At 36.9% G+C, this 21,134-nt stretch overlaps 1 protein-coding gene across 19 annotated transcripts in view; it reads left to right on the top strand.

Moving 5' to 3' along the window:
* CAST (calpastatin) overlaps positions 1-21,134 on the top strand; it is a 112,789-nt gene that overhangs the window by 89,398 nt on the left and 2,257 nt on the right. For 14 of the 19 annotated variants that reach the window (XM_050795409.1, XM_050795392.1, XM_050795398.1 and 11 more), the window contains 11 exons: positions 2,433-2,534; positions 3,028-3,111; positions 5,784-5,834; positions 5,923-5,994; positions 10,606-10,704; positions 13,575-13,679; positions 14,399-14,491; positions 15,767-15,811; positions 16,229-16,321; positions 18,832-18,903; positions 20,362-20,420. In XM_050795409.1, coding sequence (XP_050651366.1) covers positions 2,433-2,534; positions 3,028-3,111; positions 5,784-5,834; positions 5,923-5,994; positions 10,606-10,704; positions 13,575-13,679; positions 14,399-14,491; positions 15,767-15,811; positions 16,229-16,321; positions 18,832-18,903; positions 20,362-20,412 — 867 coding nt within the window. In that variant the 3' untranslated portion in view covers positions 20,413-20,420. Of the gene's footprint in view, positions 1-2,432; positions 2,535-3,027; positions 3,112-5,783; positions 5,835-5,922; positions 5,995-10,605; positions 10,705-13,574; positions 13,680-14,398; positions 14,501-15,766; positions 15,812-16,228; positions 16,322-18,831; positions 18,904-20,361; positions 20,421-21,134 lie in introns of those variants that run through there. The other 5 variants (XM_050795405.1, XM_050795401.1, XM_050795391.1 and 2 more) reach the window with 2 other exon arrangements.

Genomic DNA, 21,134 nt, shown 5'->3' with positions numbered 1-21,134 from the left:
CTGTTTCAGTAATTTATTAAGCAAGAGGTTGGCAAAGGGCACAGGTCTGGGGAAGCAGTGATTTCCAAGGATTTTGTAGCATAGAGTATGAGAAAACAGAATTGTAGTGTGAGCAGGTGTCTTAAATCATGTAGCAACTCACATTGCTTGGATAAGACTTGGGTACCAGTGCAACTCTTGATGTCCTTGATTAGAGTATTGCAGCTGTTACTACTTAATGCTTAATTTAGGTATAATCCCAAACAGGTTCGAAGCCTCAGGGATTTTTTTTTTTTTTTTTTTTTTTTTTTTTTTTTTTTTTTTTTTTTTTTTTTTTTTTTTTGTAGCTCTTGGGAATAAAACGCATACAGTGTTCAGCCACTAGGTGGTGCTAAATCACTTTCCTAGGCTCCCTCTCTTTGGTCATCTTTCCTTTTGCAGCGCAGTTTATCAGAAAAAAAGCTTTACTTGGCCGGGCGCGGTGGCTCAAGCCTGTAATCCCAGCACTTTGGGAGGCCGAGACGGGCGGATCATGAGGTCAGGAGATCGAGACCATCCTGGCTAACACGGTGAAACCCCGTCTCTACTAAAAAAATACAAAAAACTAGCCGGGCGAGGTGGTGGGCGCCTGTAGTCCCAGCTACTCGGGAGGCTGAGGCAGGAGAATGGCGTGAACCCGGGAGGCGGAGCTTGCAGTGAGCTGAGATCCGGCCACTGCACTCCAGCCTGGGCGACAGAGCGAGACTCCGTCTCTCAAAAAAAAAAAAAAAAAAAAAAAAAAAAAAGCTTTACTTACTTGAAATGATGGCTAAAATATAAAACAGAAACATACTTTTACCCTAAAATTTTAATAGGTGCTCATTGTGAGGTCAGAGATTTTAATAATAAGATTAAACTCTGAGATTGTTTAACCCAAGGACTTTTACACTTTTGTTTGACCAAGAAAACAGTGGGAAATTCATTGATATTGCATTCCCATCCCTATACACTGGAAGCAGCAGTTTAAAGAATAGTATTGGCCGGGCGCGGTGGCTCAAGCCTGTAATCCCAGCACTTTGGGAGGCCGAGGCGGGTGGATCACGAGGTCAGCAGATCGAGACCATCCTGGCTAACACGGTGAAACCCCGTCTCTACTAAAAATACAAAAAAAACTAGCCGGGCGTGGTGGCGGGCGCCTGTAGTCCCAGCTACTCGGAGGCTGAGGCGGTAGAATGGCGTGAACCCGGGAGGCGGAGCTTGCAGTGAGCCGAGATCGCGCCACTGCACTCCAGCCTGGGCGACACAGCGAGACGCCGTCTCAAAAAAAAAAAAGTATTTATCCCTTCTGTGCATGATGCATTATAAATACACACACACACACACACACACACATATACACACTGTTACACTTTTTTTTTTTTTTTTTTTTTGAGGCAGAGCCTCATTCTGCCATCCAGGTTGGACTGCAATGGCATGTTCTCGGCTCACTGCAGCCTCAGCCTCCTGGGGTCAAATCTATCCTCCCACCTCAGCCTCTTGAGGAGATGAGACTACAGACTGCACCGTCATGCCTGGCTAATTTTTAAAAACTTTTTGTAGAGGTGGGATCTCACTGTGTTGCCCTGAATGGTCTCAAACTCCTGGGCTCAAGCAATCTTCCCTCCTTGGCCTCCCAAAATGCTGTGATTGATTACAGGTGTGAGCCACTGTGCCTGGTCCTGTTCTCTTCATTAAAAAAGAAAAGTCCTGGTCATGAATCATTAAGTTGATTTTTATGAGCCACTAATGTACAGATCATTCGCTTTATTTTCCCTTTACACTATTTATCCTCTGTGTTCATCCAATGTCATTTTAAATACCAGCATGGCCAGAGTTCATTACATTTTGAGGGAGCACATTTCATTTTGAACAATCGGACCAAAAGTAGACAGTTCTCACTGTGCCATTCAGGTTAGTTGGTCACAGGCAGAGTCACCAGAACCAGCCCTGAATCCCCTTTGGTCAGTAGACGCCCCTTGGAGAAAACAGGCATCCGAGCCTCCTCTTCTGAGACGAGCCAGGCTGTCCCACAGGAAATGGAGAGCAATGGCCTCTTGTGGGCTCTGAAAGTCTTTCCTGTGCCATCTATGGAATGATCTCCATAAAGACCACGTCTTTCTTCTTTCCTGGTATTCAGCTTCTCTGTGGTACACCTCAATCCATGGTCTTTCTTATTTCTAAACCAACTGTGGGTCAGGTCTTGTAAGTTTCACAGTATCAACATATAATTTGTACACAATGTTTAATATAACAAATTTGCTCAAATGTTAAACATTTTGTTTTTTAAACATGGATTCTAATTCAGTTGATAAGTTATTAAAAGATAACGTGCCTTTTGTCTGAAATAATGATATGCCTTTCTGAATTGTTTGATAGCATATGTTTTAAAGGGAGTGATTAACCACCTACTTAATATATCCACTAATGCACTTCAGAAGGGCACGGTGCCAGACGATGCTGTAGAAGCCTTGGCTGATAGCCTGGGGAAAAAGGAAGCAGATCCAGAAGATGGAAAACCTGTGATGGATAAAGTCAAGGTAATGGCAACTGAGATGCTTCTGGAAAATAACTATCATTGATCACTTCCTCCCCCTGCAAATAAGTTAGTCATTTGTTTTGTTTTTTATATTTCCCGTAAAACATGACCAGCTGGCTTTTTCTATTATTGCACATATCCTGTTTAATAAGCTAAACCTGAATAAGCCACATTGTTGAACCCCCACCATGGATGGACGACATGCACAGACCAGAGGCCTGAGTCTCATCTTTGCCCACCTGCATTGACATTGCTGGGACTTGGGAAGGAAGCAGCAGATGCCTGCTGCTCCTCACAGCTGCCTTGCAGCCCAGCAGGCTTTCTGCTGGTGCCTGAACCTGCCAGATTAAGTTGCTGTAGGAACACTAAGCATATGGCCATATGTACTTCCTAACCTAATGACAAATTTGTTTACCTCAAATCTAGTCACTCAGCATTAATTTTATGGGGAGAAAAAACATACTAACAATGAAAATGGTATAATTTTTATTCAGGAGAAGGCCAAAGAAGAAGACCGTGAAAAACTTGGTGAAAAAGAAGAAACAATTCCCCCTGACTATAGATTAGAAGAAGTCAAGGTAAACAGGCTGGAGTCTTTTTCTATTTTATTTTAATTCATACTGAATTCATACACGGAACACAGAGACTTGGGAACAGACCTGGAATATAAAGATGTTATTTCTTTGTATTTCAAACACCAAATAGTATTAGTCTACTCCTAATAGTGTTAGAACACCAGATACAAAGCTAAAATATTCCTAATGAGACTTGATCCTCAAGTGAAAGAAATCTAATGTCTAGGTTGCCTAATGTTTTCCTTTCTAACCCACAGCTTGTTATAATACCAGAAATATTAAAAAACCTTATGTAGATAGGAGAACTAAAATGAGGAATAGGCCGGGCATGGTGGCTCATGCCTATAATCCCAGCACTTTGGGAGGCCAAGGCAGGAGCATCTCTTGAGCCCGGGAGTTCAAGACTAGCCTGGGCAACATAATGAGACCCAGTCTGTACAAAAAAATCAAAAAAATTAGTCAGACATCGTGGCAAGTGCCTGTAGTCCCAGGTACTTGGGAGGCTAAAGTGGGAGGATCACTTGAGCCCAGGAGGTAGAGGCTGCAGTGAGCCATAATCGTACCACTACACTCCAGCCAGGATGACAGAGCGAGACCCTGACTCAAAAGAAGAAATGAAAAAAACTAAAATAAGGAACTATTATCTTATATAAAAAAAAATTAGCAACTTTCAGATGTAAGTTGGAAAAATAAGAGAACCTATCTAACATTGAGTATAGTGTTAAGTTGCCCCATTTCCTCTATTTTGAAAGTACAGATTATAGAGAACAAAGGAGGAGACCCCATTATGAGTCTTGTGGTTTAAGTGCAGTCACTTAAATGAGGCAGATTCACGGACAGTTTAAGAAATGTCAGTCATCTTCGTAGCAGGCCAAGATTTAAAAGAGTATTCAACTAAACTTCATTAACAATTCTAGAATATCAAATTCTTGCTTCTCACTCATCCTTGTGCACTAGCCCATTTATTTAGCAGACACAGGAACTAGACTGAGCTCTCCATGATTGAAAGTTTATTATTCTGGATACCTTTATATTTGCTTCTTGTGTTTTATAATTCAGTTGCAGCCACAGTGTTTCTGTTAATTTGGGCTCATTTGTACGTTGCTTTGCAAAGTTCCTAGAGAGCGTGCTAAGGGCCACACGTTCTGTCTCCACTGAGTGCCCATTCAGTAGCGGCTGGTCAAGTGCAGGTAAACTCTCTTCATGATAGGTGATTGGTTGGTGATTTGCTATCTCCCCTTACTGAATTTAGTAGTAGTGTTTAAGGAAGCAGTTGATTCACTGTCCCTGATCACTTTATTCTGTAGTCATTTCATCTTCTTCTGACTTACCTCACACAGTAGTAATTACCTATTAATATTTTCAGGCAATAGCTTCATCTCATTTAAATCCTATGTTGGTATTCACCAGCTATGCTCCCATCAGGTCTCTTCAGTGAGATTCAGCTCCCCAAGGGCAGGACACAACCTCCCCTTCCAGACACAGAATGATGCAGTGATGGAAAATCGATTTAAGTTTGAGTAGGGAGCAAAAGTGCCCCCAGAGTCCCAGGCATCACTTAGGAAATTTTCTGCCTTTACAGCTAAGAGATGGTGGAGAACAAGCACAGGTTCAGCTTTCCCCTGTACCTGAAGAATGGTCAGAAGGCGCAAGTCAGTCATGAGGGAAGCAGGTGATACAAGTTGAATATCCCTCATCTGACATGCCTGGGGACAGAACTGTTTCAGATTTCAGACATTTCTGGATTTTTGAATATTTGCCTTATATTTGTTAAGGAGCCCTAATCTGAAAATCCAAAATGCCCCCGTGAGCATTTCCTTTGAGTTGTCAGGTCAGCACTCCAAAAGTTTCAAATTTTGGAGCATTTATATTGTTTTCAGATTTTCAGATTAGGGATACTCAGCTTGTACCTCTAAACCATTGCACTTCACATTTTCAATGAAACAAAAACCAACCTTAACCAGTTTCTCAGGTGAAATATATATGTATATCTTTGTATTTACTTATTTTTGTGTAGGTGGATAAATGGAATTTCCTATTAGTATATAGATCTTCTTTTACTAAAGAGCCCACATGCTTTCTTCATTTTGTCCTATTATTCAAGTGTGGCACCTGGAGTCGGTTACAGCTTGACATAATCTGAACCATAAGGTGCAGAGCGTTTCACCGACAGGTTAAACTCCCTGAGGGCAAGACCTTTGTCTTTGCGATTTTCTGTTGTATTGCCAATGCTTAGGTCAGGCCTTGGCATGTAGTCCTTGCCTATGAGTTAGATGTGTGGCTTACAAGGTTAACCAGCCCACCCCCATGTAGGTAAAGGACTTGTCCCGCACTGTCCTGCAAACCCCAATCACAGCACCACATACCACACTATGCTGACTTGCACCTTTTCCTCCTGTGATAGTCTCTGGGCTTCTGAGGTCACAAGCCATACCTCGTCCACTGTGCAGCCCCCGTGACTCGGGAATGCCTGGTGCTTGTGAGCTGTTTGTTGACATGAACTAATTAGAGCTTATTCTCTGGTGAGAGAATCTATTTCCTGACATGATGGATCTAATTTAAAATGTACGACAGCAAGTATAGCCTGTAGGCAGGCCTTTTGTAATTTTTGCAAGGTTTCATAACTTGGATAAAATGTAAAATGATTTCATGCCATGTTTTTTCCCCCCGGATAGGATAAAGATGGAAAGCCACTCCTGCCGAAAGAGTCTAAGGAACAGCTTCCAGTAAGCAAACCAGTTTTCTCTAAGGATATCTTTTCCTTTTGGCCCTGATTGCAATGGTGTTTGTTGATACATTTCCTGGTCCTTGCAGCCCATGAGTGAAGACTTCCTTCTGGATGCTTTGTCTGAGGACTTCTCTGGTCCACAAAATGCTTCATCTCTTGTAAGTCCAAAAGTCTTGGTTTTATTTCTTTAGTTTTTTTTTTTTCTTTGAGACAGAGTTTTGCTCTGTCATCCAGGCTGGAGTGTGCAGTGGCGCAATCTCCGGTCACTGCAACCTCCACCTCCCAGGTTCAAGCGATTGTCCTGCCTCAGCCTCCTGAGTAGCTAGGACTACAGGCGTGCGCCACCATGCCCAGCTAATTTTTCTGTTTTTAGTAGAGATGGAGTTTCACCATGTTGGCCAGGCTGGTCTCGATCTCCTAACCTCATGATCCACCCACCTTGGCCCCCCAAAGTGCTTGGATTACAGGCATGAGCCACTGCGCCTGGCCTATTTCTTTAGTTTTAGAGTGGCAGAAATAAATGGAAACTGGTGACTTAGAATCTGACTGGGGGACTGAGGAACAATCATAAAATTAGTGGCCCTCAACCCACTGTAGCCATTCAAAATGTGTTGCACCATGAAATATTGTCCCAACACAGTGGATGCTTTTAGTAGTGTAACTAATATCAAGTACCAGTACCCCTATGAAAAGAGAATTTAAATGTAAGTTTATCCAAAATTACTCCTCAGACAACTTTACCAATTGATATTTCTACAATTTACCATTTCCCAAATTGCCTCCTAAGGGAACTTGGCTCTGTGTGGAATATAGAGTCCCTTAAAGGGAACTCTGTTACTCGAAAAGTTTGGACAATATTGGGTAATGTTAAGCAGGTTTCTCTACTGTAGGATTTTCCTGGCTTTTTATCTGCAAATATATAGTGAGTCTGTTAGAGTTCCCAAACTTAATAACTGCAGAACCTTTTCTTATGGAGTCTAGTTTACCTATTTATTGGGAACTCAGTTTTTAAACCACTGAATGTATTATTAGCAGTCAGTTAGAAAAGGGATTATAACAGTTTCTATGACAGTGGCATGGAAAATATATTTATATCAGTTGGAGAATAGACAGAATGACAACTAGAAGAAATAATGATTCTTTGGAATTGCCTGAAGTTGTTGCTTTTGCTGAATGAAGCAATAAAGCCCCTCAAAGAAGAGCTTGCTAACCAGAGCTTGTTCTTCTCCGTACCCCTGTAAAAGCATCATGCTGCTCAGTCACCTCATCCTGTGACCTTCCTCTCATCCTCTTCCATACAGACCACATCACAGCAAAGCACTCCAGCCTTGATTTAGAAACTGTAGACATGGTGAAGAATACAATGTGAGGAGTACCCCAGGAATGTGCAGTCATAGCATTACACTGATGCAGAACAGATGAACAAATAGTGGGGAACAAGATCTCAATTCCCTTCCTCCTCCTATCATTATTATTATTATTACAATAGTTAGGGGTGTTTTTTCTTTTAGAAATTCAAAGATTTGGAAAAAGTAACAATGAATTTATATGCCCCCCTCAAAGATATATGGCAGTGAAATGGTGAGATGAAACAACCATGAAAAAAAAAAATCTTAGAAAATTAGCAAAGGAAACATTAGTGTCAACAATATAGTTAATAAAGTGGAAATAACTAATCATCATGAGAACCAAATAATCAAAATAGAAAGTTATTTAAGGGAAAGTTTCAAGAACTTTGGGGGAAAAGTATCACATATGGCTCATAATTAATGTTCATCTATAAAAAAGTAGCTCCATGCTCTTTGAGAATAATAAAACAGAACAGAAATGCTATGTAAAAAGAAACACTTAAAACTATTCCCCTAATAATACTGAGATCACATTGATAATAGACTATTTTAAAACATCAAAGATATTACAAGTAAAAATCTTTGAGAAGCAGTCAAAGCAGTTTTCCTGTGACACATTGTCATAAAATACCTTCATCAATAATAGAGATAGAGAAAAAGAGAAACCTGATAAACCAAATGCTTATTGAATTTTCAACTGAAATTTCTAAAAGTTTTAATAAGGTAACCACCCAAAACAAAGTAGCAATAAGCATACCAGGAAATGAAACTAGCAGCATGAAAGTTAACTGGCCAAAATAACAAATACTTTATAAAATACTAGCAAATGCAAAAGGAAAAAAACCTTATGAAAAATACAGTTAAATTTTAACAGAGTAATATAATAATGTATGAGATCAACTAAATTATTGCTAGTTTAATGCCAATAGTCAGTTGGTTTTTATGAATTTTTAACATTTTACAAAACACTGGTAAATATAATAGAGAAAATAATCTTACTAATAAAATGTAACATAAATGTGAGAAAATACAATAATCAGTACAAGAGTACAACTAAATTATTAGGAAACACTATGTACAACAATTTTCTAAGATTAAACAAAAATATAAAACTGCATAATTCACAAAACCTAAAAAAAAAAGACTGAAGAAAATATTGCATTGGTTTTCAAACTCTCCTTCTACTGAAGGTTTAAAGATGACTCCTGCAGCTGTTGAACACTCAGTTCTTATGTGGATAAATATGTCATGAAAAAGATGGGGTCACCTAATTGCTTCTATGAGTAATTATGGTGCTAATCTTAAAACGTGACAAATATAACTGTATCAGCTAAAGTTACTTAAACATGTAGATGTAAAAATTACATACAACATACATAGAATATAACAAACAGTTAAGAAATTATTTGCCATTATAAGTATTGATTGATTATTGGAAAAATTGTCAATATATTGTAGTGGTATATCAAATAGAAACAATTATTTATGTCCATGTAAAAGATCTATTTAAAATTTTACATATACTCATATTATAAATAAAAACATTTTAAAAAGTAGGCAATCCCCTAACGTGTTAAAGAGTCTTTAGTTTTCAGAATCAAATATTCAATATCATGGAGGCATTTTCCTTAAAAGCAGAAACTATGAAAAGTTTATTGTCATTTCTGCTTATTATCGCATGGAAGAATCATTAACAACACAAGAAAAAGAAATGACAAACATTAAAAGGGAACATTTGAATATATTTGTGGATAGCACTACTTGTAGATAATACATTTGTAAGTAACATTATGCCATGTTTATTAGTAACAACAGATGAGAAAATGTAATTAATATGAGATCAGACTTACGTAAACTACAAAAGGAGAAATGATCAGAAAAATAAGGACACAAAAAAATTGTAGGCCATACATTGTCAGTTTAACTAAATATCTTAAAAAGAATGATGACAATTCAAGTCATTTTTTATGTTAATTTTTTATTAAATAGCAATAAGATACTTTTTATAACTCAATAAAATTATTCAATGATATATTTGAAAAATAAATGTATAAAATTTGAAAAAAATACTGAAAAGCGTTTTTCAATACTTTTAGGTAAGATTAATCCAACTAAACACTAGCATATGTTATACAGTAATAATAAATAGAAAATACAATAATGTTGATCAAAGCATAATCATTGGAAAAATTGAGAAATGGACATATATGATTTAGTATTTTTAAAAAGAGTGAAAAATCATCTTATGCTTTTGTGTAGTGTTAGATGAACTAAATAACATGTACATATAGCTTTGCAAAACAAATTTCCAGACCATAGGTTGTTTCATACTTAGTATTAAAAGGCTTAAATAATAAGTCAATCAGATAGATTAAGAAGAGACAATACAAATGTTTCAATATGTCATTCTTTTCATTTGACAACTTGTTATTCTTTTCATTTGTCATATAAGCAAAGATTTCTCATAACTGAAAATGAATTTAGTGCATTTTAGATTACCTAAAATATTACATTCTAAAACTGCTTTACAGGGTATAAATGGACAATAAGTATCTTATAGTTATCTAAATTAGTTGAAATGATCTCCAATAATAACATGCTGCAATAAATTTCTGAATGTTGGTATCGTTGTAATGTGCTTTTCTCCATCTTTCGGTAAAATTTACAATTCTCTTTTTTCAAAATAAGCTATCCATAGTTGGAGTCACCAAAGAGTTCTGGACTTTTTTCTGGTTTTTCATCAACAGTTATACCTAAGGTTTCTGTCAAAAGGGAGTATTTGAAATGAAGCAAATATTCAATATTTTTTAAACAAAAATTATTTCAGAAAGTTGCTAGAATAATATTTAACATTGAAAAAAAACCCCTGAAACCTGACACCATATACCACAATATACAAGCAATAGTAGTATATCATTTTACACTGATTATCAGAAATAAAAATACGTCATAAAAGTCAAATTCTGGCAAGCAAGGCCATAGGAAAGCAGGCATGCGTATTCATCGCTTTTCGCAGTATGAATTCCTAGCAACATCTGAGAGGGCAGTTTGGCAAAATATAGCCAGCACCATAACTTACTCACTAGAACTTACTCAGAGCAATTTTAAAAGAGCTAAAAACTTTGAATAACCTAAATGTACAACAGGAGATGTGTAAACAAACCATGGAACTCTAAGTTATTATATTATTGCATAGTATTTAGAATAATCAATATGAGAAGGAAATAGAAATAGGAAATTGTATAAAATAATACAATAGAGAAGAGTTTAAATTTCTTCTAAAATTATATGTTATGAGTCTATTTGGATCAAGAGAATAAACAGTCATTAAGCTATCTTTAAGAGTTATAGTTAAGTGATGGCATTGTGGTCATAATTTTATATACAACATGTCACTCATAAAATTTTTTTCCATAAAAGAAATTTGAAGATGCTAAACTTGCTGCTGCCATCTCTGAAGTGGTTTCCCAAACCCCAGCTTCAACCACCCACACTGGAGCCCCACCCCGTGATACTTCGGTAAGCAGCACATCTTGTTTGGGAGATAAATATTTCTTTTTGTGCAGCCACAACTAGAAAGAAAATAGGGCACCTGTTTAAAGCAAATGAAAATAGGCAGAATTATTAGGAAGATCAGGCACCTTCTAGTTCAGAAGAGCCGAGACTGATGATTTAGGGAGATGGCAGAGATTAACTTTGATATTATTAAATGAAACAATATATGTGAAAACATTGTACACATAGTCAAGGACCTTAATATCGTCGCTTTATAAGAATTGAAAGTACAATAAAGTGCATTGTGTCTATATTTGAATTACTAGATTTGAAAAGTTCTTTAGCTTTCCTGATAATTGATTTTCTCCTATTTTTTCTTATACATTCTATAATTTACTACCCATTATTTAACCTCAAGTGTATTTTATGGAATTGTTTTGTTTGAGCTTCTACAAACATTTTACCGACATTTTACAACATGTCATAGAATAGCATTGTTTTCTTCCCAATTCACACCAGTAAAAATTTGTCAGTTTCATACCAGCTGTAGAAGAACCTCAGCATCAATATTGTTTTAATTATTTACATGCTGTGAGGCAAGGCTGTGGGACCAAAGCTTTTCCAGACTTCCTTGACTAATCACCTGTGCAATACCAAATTATACATTACCGAGGAGACCACAGAACATCAAATTATAAAGGGATTGCCCTAAACCAGATCCCCATCTCCTTTGCTTGAGAACAGTGCCTCATTTGCTAGATGGAGATGAAGTAACTTTAGTGAAGTCAGCTATGCTTCCATTCCTTTTGATGTAGCATCAAAGCATATTTAGTGCTGCAGTCTGAGATTCTGATGGATTTTCATCCTGTTGGGTCAGCTTCAGGATCATCTGAAAATATCCAGAGGCACAAATGACAAAGCCCAGACCTGGCCCCAGGCAGCTCTACCATTAGCAGCTATAATCCTGGATTATAATAAAGCACTTAAAACCAGTAAAATGCCCCGTGTGTGTGTATGTGTGTGTGTGTGCATGTGTGTGTAAACACACCCACAATGAAAAAAGTCCCCATGCAACAGAAAGGAAGAACCATTAATAGCCTAGGCTGCCATTTACACTTCAGTTCTTAATATTCAGGCCAGAGATTCTGCCCTGATGGAGGCTATCAGTAAACATTTGCAATCAGAAACTTTTTTGCCTTTAAGAAGTAGGTTTTCCAGTGACACTTCTCTGATCACATTTCCCATCAGAGAAGTCTTGTTTTTAGTTAACATTTTATTTGAAGATGTCACTAAAACAAGGTATAAAGCTTTATTTAGATAAAAAATTGGGAAATCAAAGAGTCAAGCCATGATGATTCACGGGAGCTTTCTTTGCTGAGATTATTAGATTGTTATTAGCAGTGTTAGATACACTGAAAGCATCTGAAGACATGCTTTCAAAGATCTGTGTAATAAAATCACTCCAACAGGAAAAACTGCTTCAAAGAAAATAGAAGATCATGGATGTGACTAAGCCATGACAGGGAAAACCTTTATCAGTCCCAAGACCTGGGTTCTATTCACTTTTTAACAATTTGTTTTCAAACAACTGACTTAGCTTCCCTGAGCTTTTTACCTCCAAAAAGCCTGCTTAGTTCACTGAGAACCATTGTGGGCATCAAATAAAACTGGATAGTGTATGTGAAAACACTTTGAAAATCAACTGGAAAGTTCTATACAGTATTGGACAGAGTTCAGCATGGTATCTTATACAATGTAGATATTAAACACATTTTAATTGAATTCATTTAGAGGTGGAATTTTGAATGCAATGTGTTGAAAAATATTTTGAAACAAAACTTAGGATTTTGCTATAATAATACTAATAATAATTTACCATTTGTTGGGTCCTAACATACAACTAGTACTGTTTTAAATGCCTTTTCAATCATTTACTTTTCTCAGCAACTTAGGAGTATAGGTACTACTGTTATTCACATTTTATGGCCAAGGAAGCTGAGGCCGAAAGAGGTTAAATAAGCTGCCTGAATCATACAGTAAATAAATGTTAGAGGAATTAAGCTATCTTAGTTACAGTGACATTGTTGTTCCATAATTTTTTTCGTGTAGAATACCAGCTCCCATTTCTGTAATTTAGCTTCCATGAGCTTCCTAAAGATGAAAAGAGAGGTTTCCCCACCAGTTCAGAAATTCTCTGAAGTCTTTCAGGCCACTCATACCAGTGTGGCAGAGAAGCCCCTTCCACTCTCCTGACCCCAGATTGTCTCTGGGGTTTTGCGTCCTAGGAGGTATTAGGATGGCAGTGCCGAGCTCCATGGCTTCCCACAAACTGCGGGTCATGCTGCACTTTATGAAATGCACCCCTCAAGATCTTAAGAGTCTTAGAGAGGACCCACGGAACCAAAGAAACGCTCACCCTCTATAGTTGCAGAATCCTGCTTCCTAACCATCTGACAACATTAGTGGATATTTGTTTTCATATCGTTTTCTAATGGTGTTTAATTTCTAAATGAAAGACACACATGGTTGGTTCATTTGCTTTTGGACCCTTTATGTGACCTCCAGGTCACCCACTGGATATGGATCCTGAGGCTTCCACTAAGACCTTCTTAACCTGGGGATCTTCACCAAGACATGGGCGGGGTGGGTGGAAGGCGCTGGCCCTCCAACCTCAGAGGTTGACAGATGCTGCCGCTCTTCTCCTGATCTTCCATTCCTAGCCTTCTCTTCTCTGACCCTGTCTACTCCCCTGCCCCAGCCCCAGCCCCAGCCCCAGATGTCTTTTTCTTCCAAGGAAACAGGTTCCCTCCTGAAAAGATGGAGTTCCTGGGCTAATTTGCCTCTGATACAGTTTGGCTAATGAGTGACTAATTCGGCATTATTTACTTTTTTAGCAGAGTGACAAAGACCTCGATGATGCCTTGGATAAACTCTCCGATAGTCTAGGACAAAGGCAGCCTGACCCAGATGAGAACAAACCAATGGAGGATAAAGTAAAGGTAAAAAAAAAAAAAAATTCACTAATAAGTGAAATTTTAATCCTTGGGTCTTGACTCTGTCATTGTCGTAGGAATATTGATGTGAATTTAACCTATATTTTAAACATGAAATTATAATGAAGTAGAAAAATCAATCTGTACTCCACTGGAGGGGAAGGTCACTGAATCTGTGACAAAGACACCAGCGGAGCCTCCCTGAGGAGATTCTGGGAGGTAGGTGTGGCGTATGCATGGCTTCCTCCCATGCAACACAAGCAGTCAGCACATCCATTCAAATTAGCTGTCGTCCTTCAGAGTCGCTTATAAATAGGCAAAGTTGTAAATATGACCTCTCTAAATGGCAGGGTATAGTGGCCTGATTTTTTTTATTAGAAAAGTGAAACCATACAGAAAAAAAGAAAAAGATATTTTATACCTTTGGGTTCTAATCTCCTAACATGGTTTCTGAGGATAATTATTTCATCATTTATTTCCATTTAAAATATAGCTAGAAAATTCACAGATATGAATTGACATACAGAAGCATATGGGATTATATATTTTAGCCAACTAGCGGTCTGTTGAAGTCATCTGTGTTGTTCTGTTGCTTAAATAATAAAAACAGACCATATGTTTTGCCTCATAAAAGTACAACAAATGCTGAATGCTACATTTGACAATGTATTTTCTAAGTGAACGAGGAAATGAATATTAATTCTATCTGCTCACTGTTTATATAGGAAAAAGCAAAAGCTGAACATAGAGACAAGCTTGGAGAAAGAGATGACACTATCCCACCTGAATACAGACATCTCCTGGATGATAAGGGACAGGTAAACTGAGGCAAATTGCTAGATCGGATTTATGCTACAAAGATCTTTAAATTCAAACCTCCTTGAAATAAATAGTAGCTGTACTCTTTTACAATAGCATAAAGACATATCATGACTGACTGCTTTTAATGTGTCACCAAAGCTGACCAGCAGGTAAATATTTATTTGAGCCAATATCATTGTATATGCATATGCTAGGCTCTGTGGTATAAACAGGGTTGAATACTGTTCAGTCAGTCACTGATGCTTAAGAGTAATCCAAGAAATGTGATTCTCTCTTTCAAGAAAAGGCTATAAAAATCACTAAGGTGATAGGATTTCAAAGGAAGCAATCTCTGTTTAAGGACAGTAGAAAAGGAGCTGGTGTTGGGATAATTAATAGGGCAAATTAATAAGGCAGCTCCAAGACCTGGGGTCTCCCTATCTTCTTCTACATCACCATCAGCACTATTGCAAGTGAAGACAGGCAAAGCAATATTCCCAATCACAAATCCTGTTTCTCTGCCAAAAAGTCCCTGACCTTTTGTCTCCCACATGATAGAAACCAGTCTTTCGTAGGTCAACCAGGCCTGTCCCCCACCTCTTTCCTATTTGGTTTCTAACTTTTGAGTCAATTAGATGATAAATAACCCTTTCCATGCCTGTTCATCAAACAGAAAACAAGGAAGTCCAAATTACACCCTTCTCTTTCTGTACTGATTCATTTTGGTGAGATGATTCCTGGTTTAAATAGCACTGTCAGCTTCAGGGTCTCCTATTACAGGAACCAATTCTCCTTGCTTGTATTCAGTATTCCACAAGATAGCAATGCCACATCCTGCGAGAGCCCTTCCCACTTTGATAGTACCAACTCACCCTGCTTCCATTCTTTGGGAAATTTCTTATTTAAGGTCCTTGCCTTTGAAACTGGGAAAAATCCCTGATGACTTTCTAAGTGTAATAAACTATAGTAAATAAGATATAAAAACACAAGTATAACACTTTAAGTAGAATTATAAGTGACAATACATGATGGCAGAAGGTTCACAAATAGTGTTTCTTTCACTTTCAGGACTCTTTCATATGTTTTCCCCAAGTCTATAGATATGATTATAAAGAATAGTAATTAAGCAAAGCTGCTAAAGAAATTATGGGGACCCAGGTTTATTAGTTATTGCAAGTCTACACTCCATTTTATCCAAGTCAAGTCATTGGATAATGGATTCTCTACTGCCTAAACCTAAGTAAACCTTTACAAATATCTATGCTTAACCAATAGTCTGCCTTCTTTTTAAGGACAAACCAGTGAAGCCACCTACAAAGAAATCAGAGGAATCAAAGGTAAAGACCATAGGAATATATTTCCATTAAATTTTGTTTTATTCTAGCCATAGGGTTATTTGGCATTTTAGAAAACTAAAACATTGAATGCCTACTCTGTGCCTGGTACTTCGCCAGAGCATGCATATAAATGTGTGTGACCATTGTTTATCTCTCATTTAGTCTTCACAAAAGCCCTTTAGGATAGAAAACTGAGGCTCAGAGAATACTAAGCAACGTTTATTAAAAAGTAGAGGGAAAAAAAGCCATCAAGATTTTCTTGTTTTTCTATCTCCTTTACATTATTATTAGTATAGAATGTCAGTAAGTTTTTTTCTTATAGAAACATCTTTTATTTGTAAGTGAGGTGGGAAAATACCCCATATTGCATTTTGCCTTCTGCTTCTTCACTGATGGTTATTTCTACTCATATCTCAGAAATCTGCAGATGACCAAGACCCCATTGATGCTCTCTCAGGAGATCTGGACAGCTGTCCCTCCACTACAGAAACCTCACAGAACACAGCAAAGGTACTGTGCTTTTTCACATAGACTTTCTTTGAAATGTGTGTGTGTTTATGTGTACATACACACAAGTTTTATTGATTGATCTATCTATCTGTCTATCTATCTTGTAACAGGGTCTCACTCTGTAGCCCAGGCTGGAGTGCAGTGGTGTGATCTCAGTTCACTGCAATCTCTGCTTCCAATCAAGCAATCCTCCTACCTTAGCTTCCTGAGTAGCGGGGACTACAGGAGTGCACCACCACACCCGGCTAATTTTTGTACTTTTTTGTAGAGATGGGGTTTCGCCATGTTGCCAGGCTGGTCTTGAGCTCTTGGGCTCAAGTTATCTGCCAACTTCTGCCCCTCAAAGTGCTGGGGTTACAGGCTTGAAGCACTGTGCCTGGCCCTTATAATTTTTAAACTGTAGAATGAATCAAATGATGACATAGAGAACCTGAAAATGAAGAAAACATACCTATAATTCCACTGCCCCCAAAACAGTATTATTTTGTGGATTTCCTTTTTTTCTATATGTATGTTTTACATAATTTTACTTACAGTGCACTTATAAAACACTGCTTATTTCCTAACTGCTACTTTGTTATTTCCATAGACATCATTTTTATATCTCCACACTATATGGTTGTGCCACAATAATGCTATGTCTGTGTTCATTTAAAGTGAGAGCAGGGCCTAACTACAGCAGGCGCTCTCATGCTCGTTTGCTCTCTGGAGCTTCCTCCCCTTTTCTGTCTGCTCAGCCCAACTGGTTGACTCTTCATTCCTCAGGGCACAGCTCAAGCGTCAGCTCCTTAGGGAAGACTTTCTTGTCTGTCTTCTTCTCCCTTCCCAGGCCAAAGTTAGAGGCCTCTCTTCCATGCCCTCCTTGCTCTCTGGTTACCTGTCTGTGCTTGTGTATCACACCACTGAGCTGTGCATTCTATACAGTAGTGATGTGTCTTTTACCTTTGTGCTCCTCATTAGCAAAATGCCTGGTACTTAGCAGGTGCTCAAAACGTGATTAACAGTGAATGAGAAACGACTGTGTAATTCAACAAGTGTGAGGCATTTTCCCTTAAGCTACACCCTCTTGTAAATCAAACAGAAGGAAAAGTGAAATGAGTACCTCCTTATTTTCAGAAGAGTTAATTCTGCAGATCTCAGGTTGCTATTGTTTTGGCTGTTGTAAGGCACTGCTCTGGATCACTGAATTGTCAGTGCTTCCATATTGGGTAGTTTAATTTTTAGACGACCTCAGCATTCTATCTCTCACCCCTGGTAACTCGTAAGTAATGCCTTTTTTGGTGAATGGACTTTATTTTTATATGTAACCTGCTCCAGCTTTCCTTGATTGCTTCCATTGTTCATTTCTCCTCCATAACACTGAAAACAGGGTTTTGTTTTTGCTCTTTTGGCACACAAAAGCCAGTCCTGATAGAGACAAGCTCTATTTTTTTTTTTAAATAAATTTTATTGTGTATATTTGAGGTTTACAACATGGTATTTTGGGATGCATAGAAATAATAAAATGGTTACTGTAGGGAAGCAGATTTACATATATGTCATCTCACACAATTACTTTTTTGTGACAAAGGCAGCTAAAATCTACTTATTTAACAAAAATCCCTAATACAATTTTATTAACCTTAGTCCTTGTGTTATGCATTAACTCTCTACATTTGTTCATTCTGCTTATCTGCTATTTTGTATCCTTTGACCTATATCTCTATTTCCTCCTCTTGTTCCCTACCATGGTTGCCATGTTTTATTTTCTGTATTTTTGAGCTTTTTATTTTATCTATATTCTACGTATAAGCAAAATCACTTTTCTTTCTGTGTCTGGCTTATATCATCTAGTATAAGGTCTTCCAAGTCCATCCATGTTGTGGCAAATGGCAGGATATCATTTTTTAAGGCTGAATAATATTCTATTATGTATATATACATGACATTTTCTTTATCCATTCATCAACAACTAGGTTGTTCCATATCTTGGCTATTGTGAGTAATGCTGCAATGAATATGGGAGTGCAGATATCTTTATAAGGGGGTAATTTCATCTCCTTTGGGTATATACCCAGAAGAGGGATTGCTGGGTCGTATAGTAGTTCTACTTTTAATTTCTTTAGGAACCTCCATACCGTTTTCCATCATAGCCATACCAATCTACATCCCCACCAGCGGTGTACTAGGGTTCCCTTTTCTCCACACCCTTGCCAACATTTAACATATCATTGACGAGCTCTGTTTTGATTAGCAAAATAAGGTCTGGGTGAGTCATGCATCACGGGAATTGGCAGAGCATCGACGTCACCCACATTTCCCTCCTTATTTCTATCCTCTTTTCCCTCCTGCTTTAAACAATTCTCTGACAATCACCATTGTTCAAAAAATCATGAAAAAACACCCAGAGTCTTCCATTATTTAATTAAATTGGAGATCTCAGAATAGTCTGGATTAATTTAACTGCAGCCTAGTTAATTGCTAGATGGATTGATGATAGCCATAGACTCATTACATTTCCTTTGCTTTAGGATAAGCGCAAGAAGAGCGCTTCCAGCTCCAAGGCACCTAAGAATGGAGGTAAAGCAAAGGATTCAGCAAAGGTAAATGGAGCAGTAAATACACTACAAATTAGTTTAGCAGTTACATAGAGTGGGGTTTATCACTTCAGTCATTTAGTTTCTTACTGGAATCTATTTAGAATAAAAGATTTCTTAAAGTACTATCTATTCCAGAGTATGCCTTGGTAAAGTAATTGAATTTTTGTGTGTATACATGTATTATACATTTATATTATATATAATATATTATTTATAATAACATAAAGTAATATTAATATTAAAGTATATATTAATAATAATATTTAATATTAATATTAAAGTTAATAAAAAGTAATATTAAAATATTAAAATATTATTTTAAATTATTTAAAATAATTTAAATATTATTATTAAAATATTAAAATAAAATAAAAATTTTGTTTTTAAATAAATTTTTTAAAATAAATTTTTTAAATAAATTTAAAAAAATAAAATAAATAAAAATTAAAAATAAAATAATATATAAATAATATAAAAAATGATATATAAATATAAATAATAATAATATATAAATATAAGATAAATGTAAATATAATATAAATATATATTATATATTATATATATTATAAATACATATATTTTTTTAAGTAACTGGTGCTTTAAAATTCTAAATGAAGGTTCTTGACACAACTCAATTTGCCTGTGTTTTGCCTGTGTTTCTTGCCCTAATTAAAATACCACCATAGTATGTGGTTTATATAGATTTTAGAACATGGAAGTTGGAAACTTCCTATGATTAAAACTACTCAAGCTGTGATCAGAAATAAAAATTGGATTAGACAACTTCTAGGTCCCTTCCAATTCCAAGAACATATGATTTAAATGATTATTACTATGATCCCCTGGCTATAAGGAGTTAAAGGGCTAGCTTTAAAGACAATAGTCCAGTTACACCAAAGCTTTTAAAAAATATATTAAAATCTTCCTGTAGTAGATTCCCTTAAGGGATATAGGAAACAGCATTGATAATTGACAATTATGCCATTATATCTCAGATTAAATACTTATTTGCCTATTATTTAATTTCAGTTATATGAAGTACTTAATCAGCCCTTTAACAAATAATAGAAACAAATAATAGAAAGCATAATAACCCTATATGATGAGTGGATTTGCTGGACAACCGTGACCCTATGTACAGGAAAAGGAAGGATCACCATAGAATGAAACATTGCCATTTAAGAACATCTATGCATATTTTGTAACCTACCCTAGCCTTAAAACAATAAAGCTGAGAGTGATACATTGAGGATCAGGATCACTTAAGGTTATTTTTAGCTAATAAACTTGAGGAGGAAGAACTCACAATGTTTTGGCCAAATGAAGAAGAGAAACTGAAAGGACCATCTTATTTTTCCCCACTGACTGCCACCTTTTGTCCCCTAATTCTGAGAAGGCTGTCTCCTCATACTTAATACAGAAAAGAAAGAGCTCACGGATGGTTTTTGCTTTCCCTTTTAGACAACAGAGGAAACTTCCAAGCCAAAAGATGATGAAAGAAATACAAGTTAAAGTATCTGGTAAGTTGGGTGTTTATTTGTAAATGAAGACAACTGTACCTCCTGCCAGTTCATGTGTTACAGAGGAGAGAAGTGAAGTCCACCTCGAGTAATTCATGCTCACTTTACACTGTTGGCATGAAATGCATACTGCAAGCTCTACAGAGTAATCGGTCATTCTTCGAAAGCACTAAATGGGATGACTGTGCTATTGAAATGTTTAAAAACCTTAATCTTGTAATTAAAAGCTTTTTAAAATATTAGGCCAGGCACTTAAAATGACCATCTGAGGCTAGCTGAATCTTTGAAATCCAAATGCTCATTACTGCAGGTTATTGTGGCAAAGCAAATTTAGCATGTTACAACTTAGCAAAATGTCATGAAGATATTGGTATTCCCCAAAATACCAGTACGTGGTGGGGTGGGGAGAAGTACCCTTTAGAGTCGGGTGGAAATTACAGGGTTTTGGGAACAAGGGCAAAGGAAAAAATTGGCCATTTTTATTTGTCATTATTTTGGAAAGTAAAGTACTGTGTCCGACTCTAATTTATGGTTACTGAAGAAATTGGACAGATGAAGGAATTTCTGAGATCTTCAGAGCTGGGCCCTTAATCTTCAGAAAGGAGAAGGCTTAATGTAAGCCTTAAAAGCATACAAGCACTTACTGACCAAAGCGTAAAAGAAATCAAGTATAGGTTAAATCAAGTTCAGCTCTCTCACCATGATCTATCTGTA

This window comes from Macaca thibetana, chromosome 6 (genome assembly GCF_024542745.1).
Source record: "Macaca thibetana thibetana isolate TM-01 chromosome 6, ASM2454274v1, whole genome shotgun sequence".
Lineage (NCBI taxonomy): Eukaryota > Metazoa > Chordata > Mammalia > Primates > Cercopithecidae > Macaca > Macaca thibetana.
Note: the sequence above shows the minus strand (reverse complement) of the source record. Positions and strands in the feature narration are given on the sequence as shown.